This window comes from Malaclemys terrapin, chromosome 5 (assembly GCF_027887155.1).
Source record: "Malaclemys terrapin pileata isolate rMalTer1 chromosome 5, rMalTer1.hap1, whole genome shotgun sequence".
In the NCBI taxonomy this organism is placed as follows: domain Eukaryota; kingdom Metazoa; phylum Chordata; order Testudines; family Emydidae; genus Malaclemys; species Malaclemys terrapin.
The window spans coordinates 131,633,207-131,653,509 of NC_071509.1; the positions used below are offsets into that span (position 1 = coordinate 131,633,207).

Below are 20,303 nucleotides of genomic sequence, written 5' to 3' on the forward strand. Positions count from 1 at the left end.
CACATAAAATGAGAAATTCTGCTCGGTGGATTCACTCTGGCATGTGTTATGCCAACAGAATGCTGGGAGGTTGTTAGTGAGTGAATCTGTTAACAGGTGAAAGGGGGGTGGGGAAAAAGTGTGTGTTTCCAAAAGCCTTTTATTCATCCAAATGCAAACAGATTTTCATTGGGCTTCCAAAGGGCATGCTGGGGATCTCAGGGGGGACACATCCCTGCTAATTGTCAAGAGTAGCTTTTGCTGAACCTGTGCCTCTCTGGGAGGGAAAATGGTCTCTCTTGGGCTGAGACCAAACACTGCAAATCTCAGATCAAAAGGCAAATGGTTGAGAAATTTTGAAAGCAACCAAAGACGACTCCATCGGGGAGATGATTAGGCAGCCTTAACTGTAGGCATCACTGTAGGCTCTACCTTAAATAAATAAATAAATCCTCCTGCATCACATGAATGGAATTATCACCTGAAAAAACTGAAGCCTCAGGAAAACGTCTCATGATATGATAATTTCTAAACTGTTTTCCAAATTATATATTTATAAAATTATAAAACTCCTGCAGCTCCACTGCTGGATGGGTGGGTAAATAAATAAGTGTGTGATTGGTTGGTTCGTTGGTTCGTTCCCAGTGGTGGAGCTGCAGGAGTTTTGCATTACAGGGACCACAACAGGATAGTACAACAGTTGTGGGGGAGGTGGGAGTATTGTGTATGTCAATCCTGCCATCTCTAGCAGGTTCACCTCGGCTTCCCAGAGGGCTTCATGTGCATTCTGGGGTGCAAAATGGGGATACTGATACTGACTTCCTTTGTAAAGCCCTTTTAAGATCTACTGCTGAGACTCGCTGTAGAAGAGCGAGGAGTCACTATTAGAATGTGATTTAATAGGACTGTTTGCAGATCCTCCAAAAGTTTGGGATATGGATTAATATCTAGAAGTTTGGATGCTGAGGCAACATGCGCAGGAGACCTTTGATCCTTCAGCCTCGCTAGCCAACCTGTATTCGAGAACTGGTAAACTGGGTCTTCATTGGAGGAAGGGCCAGGGGCTTACTCCCCCTTTCTGGTGTGTCTGGGGGAGAATGGCAGGTGTTTGAATAGCTGCATGAGACATCTCCCCTTCTCTCGCTTCCGTCAATAGAATGGGACTTTTTCTCCTCTGCATCCCATGGGAACACATGAATCCCTCCCCATCTTTCTCCTGCTCTGCCTTCCCCCACCCAGTCCTCCTGATTCTCTCCTCTCTCAAATTCCCACTCATTGCTTTCTTCCCCATTTTTACCTCTGCTCCCTCCCCAGAGTTAATGTCTCTGGTCCCTGCACCCTTTCCCTCCCCAGAGTTGAGTGTGCCTTTGTTCTCCTCGGTCCCTTTAAGTCATGGGGGAAATAGGCCACATCTCTTCCCCCCTCCCCCACCCCCATAGGATAAGCCTACGGGTGGGTGCTGCAGTTGTGCTGCACTATCTGCTTCTAACAACTGCTCCTGTCCAGTCTGCCTCTTTGCTAGTCTCTACCCTGCACTGAGACCGCAGAGGGCATTAGGGAGAGTGGAGGGCAATTGCCAGCTAGCCTCCTGCTTGCTTCAGTACTCCACCCTAGAGGCTGGGGACCAGCAGAGCTGTTACGAAAAACTCTTGCAGTAGCTGCCACAGCTCCCAGTGGGTCAGTGAATGGGATGGCTCTGGAAAGATGGGGTTGGGGAAATCTGGGTTATCCACATCACAGCTCTGCTGCTAAAAGTCCTAGGTAGGCTAATAGAGTGCTCCATCCTTCCATTAACGCTTTCACACTGTGCAAAGGACAGAGGAATATATACTATGCAAATACTGACTGGTTCTACAAAGAGGTAGAAATGGGCCATAGTCCCCATTGGTGCCATCCGATCCCGCAGAACGTAGGGTGTCATTTGTTAAGTCTCTAACCCTTATGGTTGCAATGAAAACTTGAAGGTGACCTGATGCAATGCTGTCTTCCTGAAACTAGAAGTTCAGAGAAACTATAACCAAAAGAGGCATGACCTGTCCCCATTAATCCAGTAGCATCTTGGCTCTCCACCCTAATGGTAGCATTGCTAACTGTTTTAGTGGGGAAAAATATCTGACTTCTTTTAGCTTGTGGGGGGAACGATACTACCACTGGGCGGGGAGGGGGTTTCCCAGTCTTACCTCTGCTTGACAGTTGTGAGTGGGGCGGGGTGGGTCATACAAAGAACAGTGTACGTGTCTATATTCCAGTAAATAAAATAACATGGCTATATTAGATATTGGCTGCAAAGAAGTGTTGGTGATTCGTTCAGGTGGATGTTTAAGATCATGGAAGTGTAACAGGAGAGGGGCTAAAATTGGATTAGTTTGATTATGTATTCATATTAATCTGCCTAATGAACCATCCCCCCCCCCCCCCCTTTCTTCTCACTCCCACAGCTGAAGAATAAATTTATGAAGAAATTGCCCCGTGATGCTGAGGCCTCCAATGTGTTGGTTGGTGAGGTAGATTTCTTGGAAAACCCTTTCATTGCCTTCGTCCGGCTGCAGCAGGCAGTTATGCTGGGTGCTCTGACTGAAGTCCCTGTTCCTACCCGGTAAGAGAGCCTCCCCCACATGCAATGTGAATCAGAAAAGTGTTTTCACCTTTAAAATAATGACACCATTCCAAAAGGGAACCGTCTCCACTGCTTTCCATAATGTAACTTGCAGTGGATTTATATATTTTACCAAGACTATCAGAACTGAGCTAACAGATCACACCTGCTGTTTCTCAGTCAAATTGAGATCTTGGATTTGTTGTAATACCTAATCTATAAAAATATGAATCTATGAATATACATAAACACTTATTAATGTAACACTAAAGGGACCCTATTAACTTGAACTCTAGTCGGTTGAGGGGGGAGGAAGGAAGTACTACACTCATCCCTGAATTCCCTGGTATTTTTTCTGGTTTTATAAGTACATTTTCTTCCTCTTAAAAATGCTTTTCTCTCCCTTGTTGTTGTCTCAAAAAACCCTAAAAAATAAATGGGGGACAGTGAAACTGACAAGATACAAAGGGTGAAATCCTGGCATTATTAAAAAAAAAAAAGTGCTATCCTGTATAAAAAGTGAATAAATTGTACAAAATCTTTCAATAATAGTCATGGTAGGTGTTGCTTGTTATTACAAGGAGTGCAGATTTTTCAGGCGGAAGTGTATTGTTGTTTTTTTAAAGTAACCATGTCCCTTTTTGTGTTAGAAATTTAAGGCCTGATCCTGTAAATGTGAACATACTTAACTTCAAGTATGTGAATGAGCTTGCTCATATGTTTAAAATAAAGCATATGCATAAACATTGGCAGTATCAGGGCCATTAACTCACAAAATTGAATATATGACAGTTAAAGGTCTATTCATATGCATAACAATAGTCTTTAATTATGCAGTTACATACTTATTCTCTATGCATTATATGGCAATGTCAGTTTAAAAAAGTGTAGAACCTTAGATACATGTACTGCATTTTTTGTGTATTCTAGACAGAAACCATGAAAGTAATTAATATTAAAAGTATATAGTAAAATGTACTTAAACTACCAATGAAGCATAATGAAAAGAATTACAGTCTGCATACAGATTGAATTTCACTTAAATCACAATGTTCTTTTTCAATTCCACCTCACTAGCAGAGGTGCTTCATTAATATGTATTACTGTAATATAGGTATTACTATGTGTATATATATATATATATATATATACAATTACTACTTAATGCCATTACATATTAGCACCTGGCAACATACATGTGTTTTAATATCAATTTACAGATTTAGTTTACATTGTAAATACTGAGTTTGAAATGTCCTGATAACTTCTAAAGTATTAGTGTGCCAATACTTATTTTTACGTGAACATTTAAATTTTTTTAATGGGCATCCATTATATGATGAAAGTAATATTTGCACAGTGCTGAGAAAGTTTGAGGATATATATATATATATAAAATATGAAACGTCATAAGAGGAGACATAAAGTACTTACTTGAGCAAAGAATAACAAACTATTAAGGCACAAGATAAAACTGATATGGGAAGATAAATTTGTCAAAAGTCCACAGGTCTAAAGTTTATAAACTTATATGACTAAGATTAGAAATACACCAGAATCAAAATGGCCCGTATTCAAGTTAAATAATCATGGGTAAGTGGCAACTTGTCAGTAATTGTCATGAACTGGGCTCAAAGAGATTGACCTGTCTGATGTTCGGGTAACATTGCTTATTAACCATGGTGCAGTGTGCATGTCTGAAGTCTATTTCACTGGAGCATTAGAATGGAAATGCTAAGAAATGTTTGAGTATGTTTAATTTATTTATATTTTGGAGTATTTTTTAAAGAATACATTGGGAAAAAAATAGGGTGGATTATTTTTAGCAATAACTGTTTTTGCTGTCTCAGCATTACTGGTTGCTGTACATTTCAGTACTGCAGTCACTAGTCTGATCCTGCTTATTTCTTTTTTAATACATGTCTGATTGTTTCTCAGTAGAGGTAAAATTAGACATCCTTTGTTCTGGTAGTGAGAGCTGAGAAGTTGGATATAGAAAAGCTTAATAACCTCATGAAATGATTCCAGAGTTTATTGAAAACAATACATCCTTCCATGTTAACATTTTTTCCAGGAAATATTATTATCCATTTGCTGACCTCCAAACCAAATGTTAGCTGTAATCAGAGTAGGGAGGCTCATTAACGTGCTTCTGTGAGGAATGAAGAGCCATTTGCAGTGGTTGCATCCTGTGAAATCCAATAAAGGAAATCCCAGAAGGGCCCACAGTGGCTATGATGGACTTACCTCATCATTCAGTCATTTGTTTTAACCTCCCTGTGCAGTGAACATGTCTGCTGTAAAGTGTACTTCAGAACTCGCAGATCCTAAAAGGTGCAATAGGTGGAACCTTTTCTGTTTTTTTTAAATTTAGGTTTCCCTTGTTCTGTTATCTGATAAAGACCGCAGCCAAAACTTTCAAATGTAGGTGCTCAAACTTAGACCTCCTCAAGCCATATTTAGTCTCCTACATAAAGTGGCCTAACCTTTTTTGAGGAGTTGGGCTGCAGTTGTGCTGACACAGCAAAGTAAGCCTAGGGTTAGTGGAACTCGAGTCAGCTGACAGGTGTCAGGGAACCCCAGGCTTGAGCGTCGTCTTCGCGTTTTAACCTTAGGTTAAGGATTTTCTGACCCATCTCGAACCTAGGGCACTGGTGTCCATATTGCAGTACACAGACCAGAGTCAAAGTAACCCTATCTGGGCTTACATTGCTGTGCAAACGTACCCTCCCTGACTTCAAGTGTGGGTACGGATTACTGCAGCCTGAGACCAGTTGGTGATTGCAGTGGGAGCTGCAGCTGCTCAGTGCCTCTAAAAATCAGCCCACTTCTATTTAGGGGCTAAACATGGAGTCAGAAGCCTAATTTTAAACTCCCAGATTTGAAAATGTTGGTGTAGAACTGTGAGAGACGGTTTATTTGGGGTGTCTGTATAATTTTGTAGTGTTACAATTGGAAATTTATTTACCAGGTGACCCACTCATTGCTTCTTATGCTCTTAATTAATTAGCCTATTTTTCTTGAGCATCCATAAATATGCTGAGTGCTTCATAGACACAAGTGTAAACCCCAAGGAGTTTACAATCAAGGATCCTGCCTCATCCTGCGTCAAGGAACTTGATGGGAGCTGGATCCTGCTATATGGGCATAAACTGAGGTCTGACTCCAGTAGAGAAGGTCATAAATAACCTGGGGGAAAGTGAGGGAAAAGAAAAAGCTCCTAGTAATAAGATGACATAACATGGCTACTCAGAAAAGTATGTTAGACATCTTGGTGCTTCCACTTTCAAAGCAAATGAATCTTGATTCCCACGGACAACATATCAGCTGTGACTTTTCAAGGGGGTGGGGCGGCATTTGTTGAGGAGGAGGATGCAAGCACCAACAGCCTATGGTTTAGAGGTAAGCTTTGCACTGAGCTCTCCAAAGGGTGAAAGGCTAATAGTCTGTGCACCCCTTCATCCTCATTCCTTTTCTTCATGTTGCTTTGGAATTGTAGAACAAACACATTTTACTGTATGGGTTATTTAGACTGTATCAGGCAGACTGATGGCTCTGTAGTCCCTTTTTTATTGCTTCTAATTGTTGTTTGGTTTTGATTTCAGAATAATGTTTAGTTACAGAGCAGCTGATGCTTAATGGAAATCTTTGAAAGATTTTTCTATTTAAAAATCACTCTGCCTAGGCTTCGTTACTCAGAATATTTACATGAAAACAGAATCTTTGTTTAAAAGAAAGAAGCAAGAGCCCATGAGCTCTGACTGAACAAAGACCCTGTTCTTATGCCATCTTACCATCGTTGGCATTAAAGAACGGGGGAATTGAAATCCACATGAGGAAGTGTAAGTACAGCTGTTTTGCAATAGAATGTTTTTCAAAGTTTTCCATGAGGCATCATCGGCCCTTCACCCTGTGCTGTGTCTGCCCATTACAGATTGGATTTCCCAGGCTTTTAAAATTGTGTCTATTCTGCTCATTTTGGTCTCTAATAATTAATTTTAAGTCTACAGTGCTAGGAATTTCTCACTTTCACAAGCACTTATTTACCACATTTATGCTAATGACTTGGGTGGGTCTTAATGAAGCTTCTAGACTAAAATTCTGCAGATTACTTTGAGCTCTCCCCCATCTGCAGCATTAAGATGGGGGAGAAGGTAAAGAAACACCAAGAGAGGAGTTTTAAGGGTATGTGGGCGGGGTTTATCAGTACAGAACTGCATAGTCGAACCTGTGATTCTGCACCATTATTATGCCTTGAAACCTCAACTGAAATTTAGTGACTTGTCCAAAGTCACACAAGAAGCTTGTGGCAGTTGAGCCTTGATCTCCAGACTCCCAGTTAATTGGTTAATAACGAGATCATCCTTTTCTTTGGTCTGATTTTTTTTTTTTTTTTTTTTTTTTTTAAGTGAAGACACAATCTGTGTGTCTTGCTCATTGTTCAGGATATCAGCCTCGTCCCAATTACTGCGGCTCACTGGAACTTTTCCAGCTTTGGGGCATTCTCTGGGGAATCCTGACTCTTGGCAACAAGGGTTTACATTTCTCAGTCTCTGCTTCTGTATAACACCAGGGAAGCAACCGGCTGGGTGGCATGTTGATAAGATGCCCAAACAATGAATCATCATGTGTGGTGAAGGAGGGAAAAACAAAAGACTTCACCTGTCTGGAGTCTTCATTTCCTTCTCCCATAGATCAATAACAAATAGCGTCCCAGCCATCAAGCAGTGTCCAGTCCAGCGTCCATCCATTTCTGATGGGAAAACTAACCCAGCTGGCCTTTCCCTTCCGCTAAGGAGGCATGTGCAATCACTCTGTTGATCAAGGGAACAAGATAAATAGCAACAGCGAAACAAACCAGAAAACACCACCCTTTTCTGAAGTAACTGCCTTTAACCCTTAGAGAAATCCCGGCGTTGGCTTTTTCCTGCTTTGGAGGGAGAGGGGTTGTCCCCATGTGTGGGCAGCCCTGGCTTTCACCCTGTGATACTTCCTGCTCTGCCACGGTTATTTGTATATGGAGTGCCCTGCCTCCTGGATTAGCAGCTACCGCACAGGGATTGCAGGCAGGCTTGGCCCTAGGACGGTGTGGCTCACTCATGCCTCAACCCAGTGTGGGGTTTCTACACCTCACAAGTACATTTCCCCCCCAAATTGAGCTCTGATGCTTGTTTATGCCATTTAGTAGAGATTTCGGTCCACATTCTTTAGCATAAGCAGGCATGGCACCTGACCCCTCATGTATCCCTCCAGCAAACTGGGTTTAATTTCGGCACCAAAATCTCTGGAGTTGACTCCCACTGAGATGGATGAGGATTGTGTCCATTTACACCAAGCTGAGTTTGGTCCTTAATCTCTTGCTAGAAAGCAGGGCAGTAATATGGCTGTGGTGCCTTTCTTTGGACCCTTTTCCAGACAGGCTGGATTTACAGTGCACATAATCTGCTTGAAACAGAAAACAGATCTCCTGTCTTGTCTTCTGTTGCCACGATCTAAGGGAGTGGATTGGTAACTGGATAACAGCATCTTTCATATCAATATTGCATTGGATGCCAGATTGGCGTTGTCTGGCCTGCATTGTCTCAAATCAGTTCCCGTGAAACAGGTGGCCATATCACAAAACTGCCATCAAAATGAATGGGCATTTTTCTCAGCCAGTGGTCGGGCCTGGGGATTGAACTACCCTTCCATGGCTCAGCTGTGACCCAGATCATTCATGGGTGAGCTACAGGGCAGGGTGAATGTAGGAAGCTGGCATTCCTGCTGCCCGGACTGGGGCTGTTCGTGGATAGGCAGCTGTTAGTCTGGCACCTTTTAAAAATAAAAATATGGCCACAAGACCTAGATAACAGGTCAGCAGGTTGTACTGGTTAGCACCTCCGCTTTGGCAGCCTGAGCTTGCTGAATGCTACTCTCTCCCATTCAAAATACACGAGCAGTGATTAGAAGCAAAGGCAGAGACGGTAAAGAGCAATGATTTCATATTGAAGATATTATCAAGTAAGTGTGTACATAGTAATAAGTAATTGTTGTCTAACAGGTAACAAATAAAGGATTAAGGCTTAGTGATCCCTGCAGTATGTGTAAGTTATAAATATAATCCACTTACATGAATATCTGCCATGAACAGTGGCTATGGAGGATTTACTATCAGCAAGGCTGTGTTGTGTATCCCCACCAGGAACACAAGGCATGCCAGGCTCAATCAGTTTAGCTAAATTATTAAGAGCTAAAGGCTGATTTAAAAGAATAGTTTTCCTTCACACATGAGTAGCTGTCCTGGATGCTGAATCCTACAGATACTTCATCCCCAGAGAAGCACTGATAAGCAAATGCAGTGCAGTGTGTTTGAGCTCTGTGGGATTGATGGCTCTAGAAAGGAAATATTAGATGTTTTCAAGGATATTGTTTTTAATAAACAATTTAAGAAATTAAAACACTTTCTTCCCATCACAAATGCACTCCCCTTCCCCCCCCTCCCACTGCCCTTCTAGCTCGCCTGGATGCCTGCTGCTCTCCTAAGGTGACCTCAGGAGGCCGGTCTGTTTTGCTGGCTGATGGATGAGGAGAGTCGCGGTCCCACCCTTTTTGGGAGCACGGGGGAGCTCTGAGGGATAAGGGAGTGAGCAGTCCCTGCACCCCTCCCGGAGCACAGGGGCTAGAACTCTGCCTTGCTTGGGTCACACAAATTAAGGGACACTCTTTACATCCCTTCCCCAGCCATTGCAGCAACGACACCCATCATTGACCGGATTAGTTAGGAATAGGAATAATGTTGGCAAAGTATTTAATGTAGCTGTCCTTCTAAGGGAATTTAGCAGCTGGAAATAAAAAGGGGCCAGCACTATGTGACCAGCCAGACCATTAGAAAGGGCTTTCCAGACTTCCGGGGATCTGCAGAGCCCAGTTTGGGAACCTCTAGGCTATATCACACTTGGACAGCATCTGCACGTGATCAGTACATGTTCCTGGTCTCTGAGCATTTGAGGAGCATTACATTTTAGCAGCTGCCTGCACCTGGCTCATGAATTAGGTTGCAGGGGTTGCTGCTGGTTGCTAGACCCCTCTGTGTAGCAACATCACAGCACTGGTTTGATGAAGAAAATACAAAGAAACCTGATTGATATCTGAGCCAAGGTGTCTGTGTGTAGTGGTGACCTAGGTCTTTCGAGGAAAGACTCCGAGGATCACATAACTGAAGGAAGAATTTGATCCCCTAATTTGCTAGGTTAGCAAGTTTTGATTAAGTGAAGGGTGTGAATCTCAGAGGAAGACACACACTAGTTATGCTGTTGACACAAAGGCCTAGTCTCATTCCTCCTATGGGCCAATGGTGTGACTATGAAGGGGGCTGAGCTCCCGTTGAAATCAGTGGGAGCAGTGGTGACTCTGCAATTCTGAAAACCCAAGCTTAAAATAATGCATTTTGCAAATTTTCCTAGATTCCTCATATTTTGTGCAACTTTTACCTGAATTTACTGTAAATTGAAACAAGATTCACCTTGTTTTTTTGATGAAATACAACTGCGTTGTGGGTTTAGAGTGAGGTCTTCAAACATGCCCAGTGCTGGCCTAAATCTGGTCCCATTGAAGTCAATGAGAGTTTTACCACTGACTTCAATGGGAGCAGTTAGGTCAATGCTGATTGCTTTTGAAAATCTCACTCTTAATATCTGATTCTATCCTGTGTGTTTTACAGGGAAGTGGAATGGATTGCATCTCTAACTACTACAGTATGATCCTTGTTAAGATGAATCTCTGTGTTCACGCCGTTTATTGATTGTATATGAATTTATGGTACAATGAGTAAATGATACAGTTTGCTATCCTGGATGGTAACGATCCATTTGTTTTTGGTCAGATTCCTATTCATTTTGCTGGGTCCGAAGGGAAAAGCGAAGTCCTACCATGAGATTGGTCGATCCATTGCCACTTTGATGTCTGATGAGGTAGGCATCTTTGCATACAATGTCCAATTGTTTTCTGTTGTTGTTTCATCAACCTAGATGGTAGCCATCCTCTTCTTTTGCTGTATAGTAACTTTTTGGGGTCCACAGATCAGTACCGTACACAAGGCTGCTTTGTATGGCAAACTGGGTGATGGCTCCATGAGTGCTGACTTTATGTACAGCTGAGATATCAAATTCTGATTATCTTTAAATTCCTTTTCTTAATTATTTAATCTGCCGCCACACTTCTGTAAATGTGTAGAACTAGAACGTGTTTCTTTCCTGCATCTTTCCCTGTAATCTGTAATTCTTTCAAATACATTAGAGTTAATTTATAAACTGATTTTTTTTATTCACATTCCAAGATCACAGGTACCCCACAGCAACTCTGACAGTGCATTTTATTGTCGAAATACTTACACCCACCATGTGTTGCTCTGTGTCCCAGAGCACTGCTTTAACTAATAATTGTACATTACCCCTTTGTACCTAGTAATTACTTTCTAATAATACACACCAATAATGTGACATGATGCTATCTACATTAAGTTAAACATGCTTCTTCTCAGTGTCTCTTGGGCTCTGCACAACTGTATCACCAACATCTTAGCATTTTCTCTTTCTTCTTGTGCTCCTTTGTTCTCTGACAATTCCCTTGGTTTCATTCACCCACTTCAAACTCTGTCTTTTATTATATTCCGCCCTGTGCTCAGAACAGTCTCCTAATTTCCCATGCACCAAGTGCCCTGTCTCATTCCTCCAATGCCTCTTTAAAGTCCACTAGTTTTCAAGTACTTCCATATGCTGATCTCCCCCCCCCCACCTGAATTGTCATTCTGAAAGGTTCAAAATATGTTTATGAAAATAAATCTTAGTATTCTTTTGTCTCTCTTTAACCACTGGCTTCAGCCTCACTCGTTTACTTCCAGTTGGCCCACTAAATTATTTCCCTGTGTTGCAGAGACCTTTGACACTGGTGCACCTCAGTCCCTTCTATTCTCTGCCTATGGCCCACAGTAGTTTAGTGTCCTGTGGGCTGTAATAGTCTGGTCTAGTTTCGATGGCTGGGTTTAGTGTGTGGATGCTGGGTGGTATTGGTGGCCTGTGGTATACAGGAGATCAGTCTAGGTGATCTGGTGGTCTCTCTGGTCTTAAACTCTCTCACTCTATCAGTAGAGGTAGCCAGAAGACATTTCATTAAAAATGCTGAATAAAATGTTGAAGTTGTTTCTGTTTCATAGGGTTCAGAACTGCCTCCCCCCCCCCCCCCTTTTTTTTTTTTTTTTTTTTTTTTTTTGGTTTTTTGACTTTTTAAAATTGGGTGACTTTTTCCCCGACCCGACACAAAGCATTACTGAAATCTGTTGAAACTTTTTGGCTACTGAAAACTGGGTTTGTGGCAAATGAAAAATGTTGCTAACATTTTTCATAAAAATGTTGTTAAAAACAAAGCATGTCAAGAAAGTCGCGTTTTTTGGTGGTGGGGGGGGCTTTTTTTTTTTTTTAAAGGCCATTTTTGTTTTAAAGTCTTTTTGTTCAAAAAACATTGGCCAGCTTTGCTCTGGGCCATATCTGATTGGCCCAAGCACCACTGATATTTTTTTTTCTAGTGTATTGAGTGTATTAAAGCTATTCTGAAAGATCTGTTGTAAGTCTTGGCTGTAGAAAATAGTAAAACTCTTGCTGCATTGAGATTTTTGCTTCTCCTGCAGGTGTTCCATGACATTGCCTATAAAGCCAAAGACAGGCAGGACCTGATAGCTGGAATCGATGAGTTTCTGGATGAAGTCATAGTGCTTCCACCTGGGGAGTGGGACCCTGCCATCAGGATAGAGCCCCCCAAATCTCTCCCATCTTCTGATAAAAGGTAACAGCAGGGAGTAGCAGGGCTCATGTCAGTAACAACAGAGTAGGATATCCTGGGCCGGCGTGTTAACTAGAGAAGATGAAGGGAGTGCGATAAGTTGAACCCAAGAACATGTGTTACATTAAAGCAAGAGATGTTTATGTAGGCAGGGCTGATTCCTGTTCTCAGTTATATGAGAGTGCAGGGCAACTGGGGTTGAGTATCTTGAGGAAAACATGCTTGGCCACGTAAGTTGGATCCACAGCATTTACTCTCCGAGCTTGAGGAACGAAAGCAGGTGAATGAGGGTTGCAAGTGCAAACAGTGCAGTGGCAGGGGAGGGATGGGAAGGGAGCAGAGGAGTTGTCATTTTTTCCCCTTAGCATTGAATTTTCTACATGAGACGGTAGAAGAGAATGTGCCTGAAAGCAGTGTCTGAGAATGTTGAGTTACGCTATGATTTCAGGTCTTTGCTAATAACCCTGTGCGGAATGTCCCTGCAGCACTGTGCTTGTACCAGCACTTTTTTGGGAGAATCTGTGTGTCCTAATACAGCAAGCCATTTGTAACTGTAGTTAAGCTCAATATTGAATTTTATTTTACAACTTCCAGTATGCAATGAGTTAATCCCTTATCTGCAGCATGCCAGTCTGGCTGCTTGTATAGCAGGAGCATTCTGTGTTGTTTTATGTGCCACCACTTCAAAAAGGACATGACATATAAGGCTTGTGTGATGGAGCTGGGTATAGATTTTTGTCCTATAGTGTGGAACATAGTGAATCCTCAGTGTGACTTGTCTTTCTGCATAGGAAAAACATGTATTCGGGTGCGGAGAACATACAGATGAATGGAGACACGCCTCATGATGGGGGCCATGGAGGTGGGGGTCACGGTGACACTGAAGAACTACAACGAACTGGCAGGTCAGTGATGAATTCTCTGATTTGTTTAGCATGATGGTTTGCCCTTTTAGCCCCTTTTACTTTGCATCTTATAATATTGCTCTCACCTGCTATGCATATGGCTACCATTTTCAGAAGTGACCTGTGATTTTTGGGTGCCCAGCTTGAGAACTTTTAAAGTATCCCAAGCACCAGCCCTCTGTAACTCAGATCCCTTCAAGGTGTCTTAGATTGGAGACTCAAACAATGAGAACCCCCAAATTGCTAGTCACTTGTGAAATGCTTGGCCTATGAATGTGTGAAATTACGCTGATCGTTATGAAGTGCGTACATCCTAAATAATGATTCTTTTCCATTCATATTTGTGGAAATGTTTTGGCTGTTTGAAGCTATCACAAGTTTATAAAATAAATGTTCAAAGCCATCAATTGTCAATAAAAGAAAGATCCTGTTTCCTGACATTCCCATTGCAATGTAGAAGAGCCCAAAAGAGAGATTTAATAGAACAGAAACAGAGAAGATAATGTCACATGAGGCCGGATTCCCTGTTCTGTTACTTCGGTTTCATGCCAGTGAACTCCATTGGTTTCGATGGAGTTATGCTGGTATCAATCTATTGTAACAGAATGTAGAATTAGGCCTGGTTCAGTTCAGCAACTCACTCAGTGTAGTGTTCTACTGTAATTGAGATGTGTAGCTCAGGGAGACATCTAAAACTATTCTCTTTTCCCACTCACTAGACTGTCAGACTGGATGGGAAGCTGAAGTAACATTCCTCAGTTTTTGAGATGATGGTTCCAGGCTACTACTATTTCTTAGTAACATGGTGCTTTATAAAGTGCTTTGAGATCCTAAGACTATTCCCAAATATAAAACTTTGCTGAGATATAAAGTTAAGGTTATAAGTCAGATATCAGTTAAAACATTATTAGAATGTTTGCAGGTATTAAAAAAAAAATAAAGCTGAAAGCCTGCAATTACAAGTTAGAGTTAATGTTCCTTCTAAGAAAGGCAAGAAATTCATGTTGTCATAAAGAACCATAACAGTAATCCTGTGTGCCTGTCTATCATCATATCTCTTTAATGTGCTGTGTCTGAATCGCCTGAGAATGTTACAGATTTGTTATCTTCCAATCCGTAAATAGTTTGGAAGGTAGATGGGTCAAATGCAATTATTCCAATGAGGTTGTGGTGTTGGTGGACTATATGTGAGAGGATAAGAAGTGAGATTTGTGTTTCTCATGCTGACAGTGGGTGATTGATGCCGATGGGCATCGATACCAAAGTCACTCATGTAGTGTGAAGTTACTTACCTTGTCCTCTGTACAATGCCCACCGGAAACTTATACAAACCAAATTCTATTCCGTTCCTGATTATTTAAAAAGAATGTGCTTCCTATTGCTTGAGTTTCCCTTGCCCTCCAAATCAAGGAGGAGCCATTGGACTTGTGATCCCCTTTTACCGTTTTACTCCCAATTCTACTTCTGGTGAATATTCTGAAGCATTTTCCATTTAGCAGTTATCTGACTTAAACACCCATCGATTTATGCCTTGTGTAGAAATAACTGCAATGACCCATATCCTTTCGGATTGCATAGCCCCTCGTTTTTGATGATGTCCCTGATTAGTTCCTCATCATGGTAAATGTTATTGTAAGACTGTTTTTTTTCACCTTTTTCTCTTGCCTAATCTTATTTCCTCAGATTTTGTGGTGGTTTAGTCAAAGACATAAAGAGGAAAATACCTTTCTTCGCCAGTGACTTCTATGATGCTTTAAATATCCAAGCTCTTTCAGCCATTCTCTTCATCTACCTGGCCACAGTGACCAATGCTATCACTTTTGGAGGTCTGCTTGGTGACGCTACAGACAACATGCAGGTTAGAAATCATTTCGAACTCATACAAACAATATAGGCCCAATTTTCCTCATTTCAGGAAAGCAGATGGGCCATGTATAAAGAGTGCTTACTTAGCACAAGATTTATCCTGCTGCTCTAACTAAAATTGCCCTCACTTCTGTGCCTGTTATTGTACTTCTGTTCTTTTAGCAGTTGCAGATGCAGTTATATTAAATTGTGTTCGAGCAATAGGCAAGAAAAAGAGGGGAGGCCATTTTTGTATCAAAATTACTGGTGCTCTTCAAGTGTGCTAACTGCTTTTGTGCATTATTTAATTTGAACTAGGTGTATTAATTCTGATTCACACTTTTCATGTCATCAGAGCTTAACAGGGCATGTTCTGCCTGATGCTTAACTTTGTTGGGTCTTCTGTCTGTCTCAAAAAAACACTGCTGTGTGGTTGTCCACCAGGAACAGAAGGGATAAGGAGGTAGACTGAGGAATCATTTAAAACGTGTTTTGAGACAGACACTACAGACAAAATGTAAGAATGATTAACTTTATAATAAAAAAAAAAAAGGGTCAAATCCTTATGCTCAGTGGTTTGAGCATTGGCCTGCTAAACCCAGGGTTGTGAGTTCAATCCTTGAGGGGGCTATTTAGGGATCTGGAGCAAAAATCTGTCTGGATTGGTCCTGCTTTGAGCAGGGGGTTGGACTAGATGACCTCCTGAAGTCCCTTCTAATCCTGATATTCTATGATTCTATGATGCTTTTACTGCATACTCAGGCAGTTTTCCATTGAAGTCAGTGGGAGTTTTGTATGAGTAAGGATTAAAGTGATAATGTCAGGATGTGGCTTGATAATTAATATAATATAATATTAAAATAAATATTTGTGGGTTTTCAATTTTAAAAAGGCCAAAGGAAAATTAAACACAGTTGAAATGTAAGTACACTTAGGTCTAAGATAAGCAATAGACAGTAATGTTAACGTAGAATTATTTTTGTTTTTATTTTTGTTATATATATATGGCTTATATATAACAAAAATAAAAACAAAAATAATTCTACGTTAACATTACTGTCTATTGCTTATCTTAGACCTAAGTGTACTTACATTTCAACTGTGTTTAATTTTCCTTTGGCCTTTTTAAAATTGAAAACCCACAAATATTTATTTTATTTATTTATTTAGATTCAATTGCAATTGAATAATGCCCATTGAGCAGCTCTGATTGCCCTAACAATAATTAAATTTACAATAGCAGTAATGAATTTATTTATTTACTTAGATTTATTTAAAAACAAACAAATACCAAGAGGTGCCTAGCCAAGGTTCTAGACTCCCCTGCCATAAATTACAGAACCAAATAAAATACAGCAGCCTGTAGAAGATCAAGTATCAGGGGATAGCCGTGTTAGTCTGTATCCACAAAAACAACAAGGAGTCTGGTGGCACCTTAAAGACTAACAGATTTATTTGGGCATAAGCTTTCGTGGGTAATAAACCTCACTTCTTCAGATGGAAGAACATCAAACTTCCTTTCTTCATACAAATCTGACTAATCTCAAAAGCTCATCTCCACCGCCGGCCCATAGGGTAAATTGATAAGAGAAAATAGATATAGAAGAGAGGGACCCACAACCACCAATGATCATCTCTCTACAATTGCTGAGCAGTGATCCTGTGGCATATGCTCTACTCCAGAAGAAGGTGAAATTTCCTGTAAAAGGGATGCTGATTCCCCAGAGTGTTTAATGCACCGGAGAAGAATATCAGCACAGACATTTATTTAACTCAGGCAAAAAACCTTTGAGGTTAATGCTTAACTTTTTACCCAAGGAACAAAAAGTGCATTAGCAAAACTTAAACGCTACAAAATTCAGAAATCCACAATGAAGGTTCTTGATGGAAAATGCTAATGACCATTACATATTAAAAAAACCCTCTTACCTGTCGCATGTTCATTACAGATAGATTCTGGACAACTCCTAGATTTACCATTCCTTTAGCAAATAAAAAAATAACATTTTGGGTAAGCAAAACAACAGCAGCAATAACTGTGTTCTGTCCATCCTTTGAGGACTGCTACTGATGTAAGGTTGTGATACTTTGGGTAAGTTTATTGTGCTTTCACAATGAATTTTGGTAACTGGGTAATAACTTCTCAGTGTCAGGTCTGATTGGGTCTGGGGCAGAGAGTTATTTCCACTGCCGCTCTGCTCTGAGGTTTCCATCAACAGAAGGGCATCTCTAAAGCCTTCATAGAAGACCCATATGTGGGAGCTGCTGAGGAGATGCATCGAATTGGCTCCCCTGGCCATTCTCCCATCCCACACTTTGCTCTCCGCCTTTGGGCCTACTCTGTCCACGTGCAGAGTGTGTGGCCATTTTTTGCTGCCTCTGCCTTTTCCCTGGGAGACTTTATGCCACCTGGGGCCCAGTCTGTGAGACATTGAAACAAAGCAGTGATCAAATGCGGGAAGTTTCCAAAAGAAAAGTTGATCATCTTTATTCTCCAGTAGGATCCCTTTGTTATCTTTCATGATATTGAGGCTGCCAGGTGCAGAGAACGATGAATAAACACATTTTGTTTAACATCTTGCAGGCTGGGCTAATGTTATTCTTTCAGGAACCTTGTGAATCTTCTTTATATCTGAGCGTGCTGCCCTCCTCTGATTTAGTCTGGAATTTGTTTGATGAACATGACAGTCTTGTTTCTCACAAGTGTCTCTGAGAATCTAAAGTCATGATTGGGCACGAGAGGCGGCGTGAAGAAGGACAAAGAGGGAAGAAAAGAGACTTCGGTGCACTAGTTTATTGCTTGCTTTGTGTTATGCCTAATCTAGCTGTGACAAAGAAGATGCCCAGAGAAAGGCACTATCTACCAGATTGCACTTTTCAGTGCGAAATGATTTACTTCTAGTTTTGAAAAAGGAACGCGCTAGCATCCTGCATTTAAAAATACTGGTTTAGTAACACAGCAGTTCTGTGGCAAATATAAATAAAATGGAGCATCTTATGACAGAATTCCAGGAGAAGCAGAGAGAAACCAGGACTGAGTCCTGTGATGCTTTCTCTCATTTGTTTGCTTGTCTTTCAAATACCTCTTTCACCCTTACATCTTCCAGAGCTGGGAGATCACCATCAATGTGTGGTGTGTTCTTGTTTATGCTGGCACTTTTTAAAAACCTCTCACCACTGCACTCCTACATATGGTGGGAAACTAGTGCGTTTAACAATCATTACTCGGAACAGGATTGGACAACATGGTGGTATTAACACCAGCTACCTCTCTACACTAATACTGCCACCAGCGAAATCGCACCAGGGTTCATATGCTGTTGGAGTATTTTTAGAAAATTGCTAGTGTGGACACAGCCTCCGATATCCGAAGTTTAATTCACTTCTCCAAGTGTTCTCTGCCTTTAATAGATTTCCCCAAGTTATCCTGAGTGAGTACTGGCAAAACTCAGAAGACCAGGATCCCTTCCATGGATTTGTATGAAATTCCTAGCTACTGTACACAATGCTAAGTTTAACATCTCTAGATGGTGTCATTGCTGGCTTGATTTCCAGCATGCAAACTGAATGGGAAAAAGTCTGCAATCTTACTTCATTCTGCCAGAATTCTGTCTTGCTGTCAGCCTGGAGTTGGAGAAGAGAAATAGAAGCAATCTGAACACTTGTTTTTATAAGTTTCTTTGGGTCGTTCTGTTGGAGAATATGTCCCCAAAGTATGACAGTTCACTTTCTCCATCTTCTTTCCCCATCCAGCGAGGACTCTGCTAGTGCATGGAAGAGCAGATTGACACCAACACTTGCATGGGGCAAAGTCAATATACAACCTCTTATCTCTTCAGAAACTAGGTTCATTCTCTGGGCTGTCCCTGCTTTGCAGATGCCCTTGAGCAGCACCACACAGGCCAAGGAGTTGTCTGAGATCCATGCTTGCCTGTCTCTGTATACTTGGAGATTACTTCTGTCTAAATGAGCGGCTGGGAAGCTCACCAAAACAGAAAAGGACAACGGAAGCCACAGCTGGTTTTGGTTCAGGGAAGCAAGAAGGGAGCGGATGGTTTCTGCTTTGAATTAGAGCATCCTCACCACAATCTTCCTGAGTTATAGAAGTGAACCATATGGGAAAACGGCCTGAGATTGCTCTTTCCAACTCTGTTACTGCTCAGTGAGTAACGCACTTTCACGGTGCTCTGACCCTCTGAGCTGCTCAACATCTGATTGGATCATTCTCCAGTCAATCTTTCAGCCACTCCCTATGCACGCATTTTAATGCACTCAGGGCTTTCCCAGACAAATGCCTTTTGTACTGCAGAAATGAAGCACTGACACTGCAAGGGATGTTGTATGTACTGTGCACAGCAGCCTGGGTTGGTGATACCTTTAGTAGAGGTATTTAATTACTGAGATTGTTCCACAAAAAAACATTATTCCAATAAACCAAAGCTGCCCAAATCTGCCTGGGCATCATGCATTGGTGGATCAAGTACTAGAGAGTCTCGGCAGACATCCCAAAGCAGTCTGTCACCACCTGCTCACACTTTAGATAACACTGGTCTACAATTTTTGAGAAGTCGTCTGCTTCGGAGATAAAATGTGCTATTTATTATGTATTTTGATGTGCTGAATTCAAATATGTCAATTAAAACAACTGATTGGCTACTGTTTCTAAGATATTTAAGTTTTTACATTTTATGTCTATGTATATTGTGTAGATGGTAGAGTTTTAATCATAAATTGTAAACCTAGGTCTTTTCATGTGTTTATGGTTGCTTTACATGATATTTCACCTGTCCTGTTTATGTAACACTTTAAAAATCAGCAAAAGGGTTATATAAATAAAATTTATTATGAAACAAAAGGCAAAAAACTATTATGTACATAGTTTAGTCCTATTGAGTGTCTACTCGGCGCTTCTTGGCTTGTCTCTTGTATTCATTAAATGGAGCATCTCTTGTCACTGTCCAGCAATAGTCTGCAAGCGTTGATGGGCTCCATTTGCCCTGATAGCGTTTCTCCATTGTTGCAATGTCCTGGTGAAATCGCTCGCCGTGCTCGTCGCTCACTGCTCTGCAGTTCGGTGGAAAAAAATCTAGATGAGAGTGCAAAAAATGTATCTTTAGTGACATGTTGCAACCAAGGCTTTTGTATGCCTTGAGGAGGTTTTCCAC

General features: G+C 41.2%; 1 protein-coding gene across 6 annotated transcripts in view; it reads left to right on the plus strand.

Annotated features, from left to right (window-relative positions):
• Positions 1-20,303, plus strand: part of SLC4A4 (solute carrier family 4 member 4) — a 251,234-nt gene that overhangs the window by 164,830 nt on the left and 66,101 nt on the right. For all 6 annotated transcript variants that reach the window (XM_054029025.1, XM_054029029.1, XM_054029024.1 and 3 more), the window contains 5 exons: positions 2,418-2,575; positions 10,437-10,524; positions 12,237-12,391; positions 13,180-13,293; positions 14,977-15,151. In XM_054029025.1, coding sequence (XP_053885000.1) covers positions 2,418-2,575; positions 10,437-10,524; positions 12,237-12,391; positions 13,180-13,293; positions 14,977-15,151 — 690 coding nt within the window. The remainder of the gene's footprint in view (positions 1-2,417; positions 2,576-10,436; positions 10,525-12,236; positions 12,392-13,179; positions 13,294-14,976; positions 15,152-20,303) is intronic.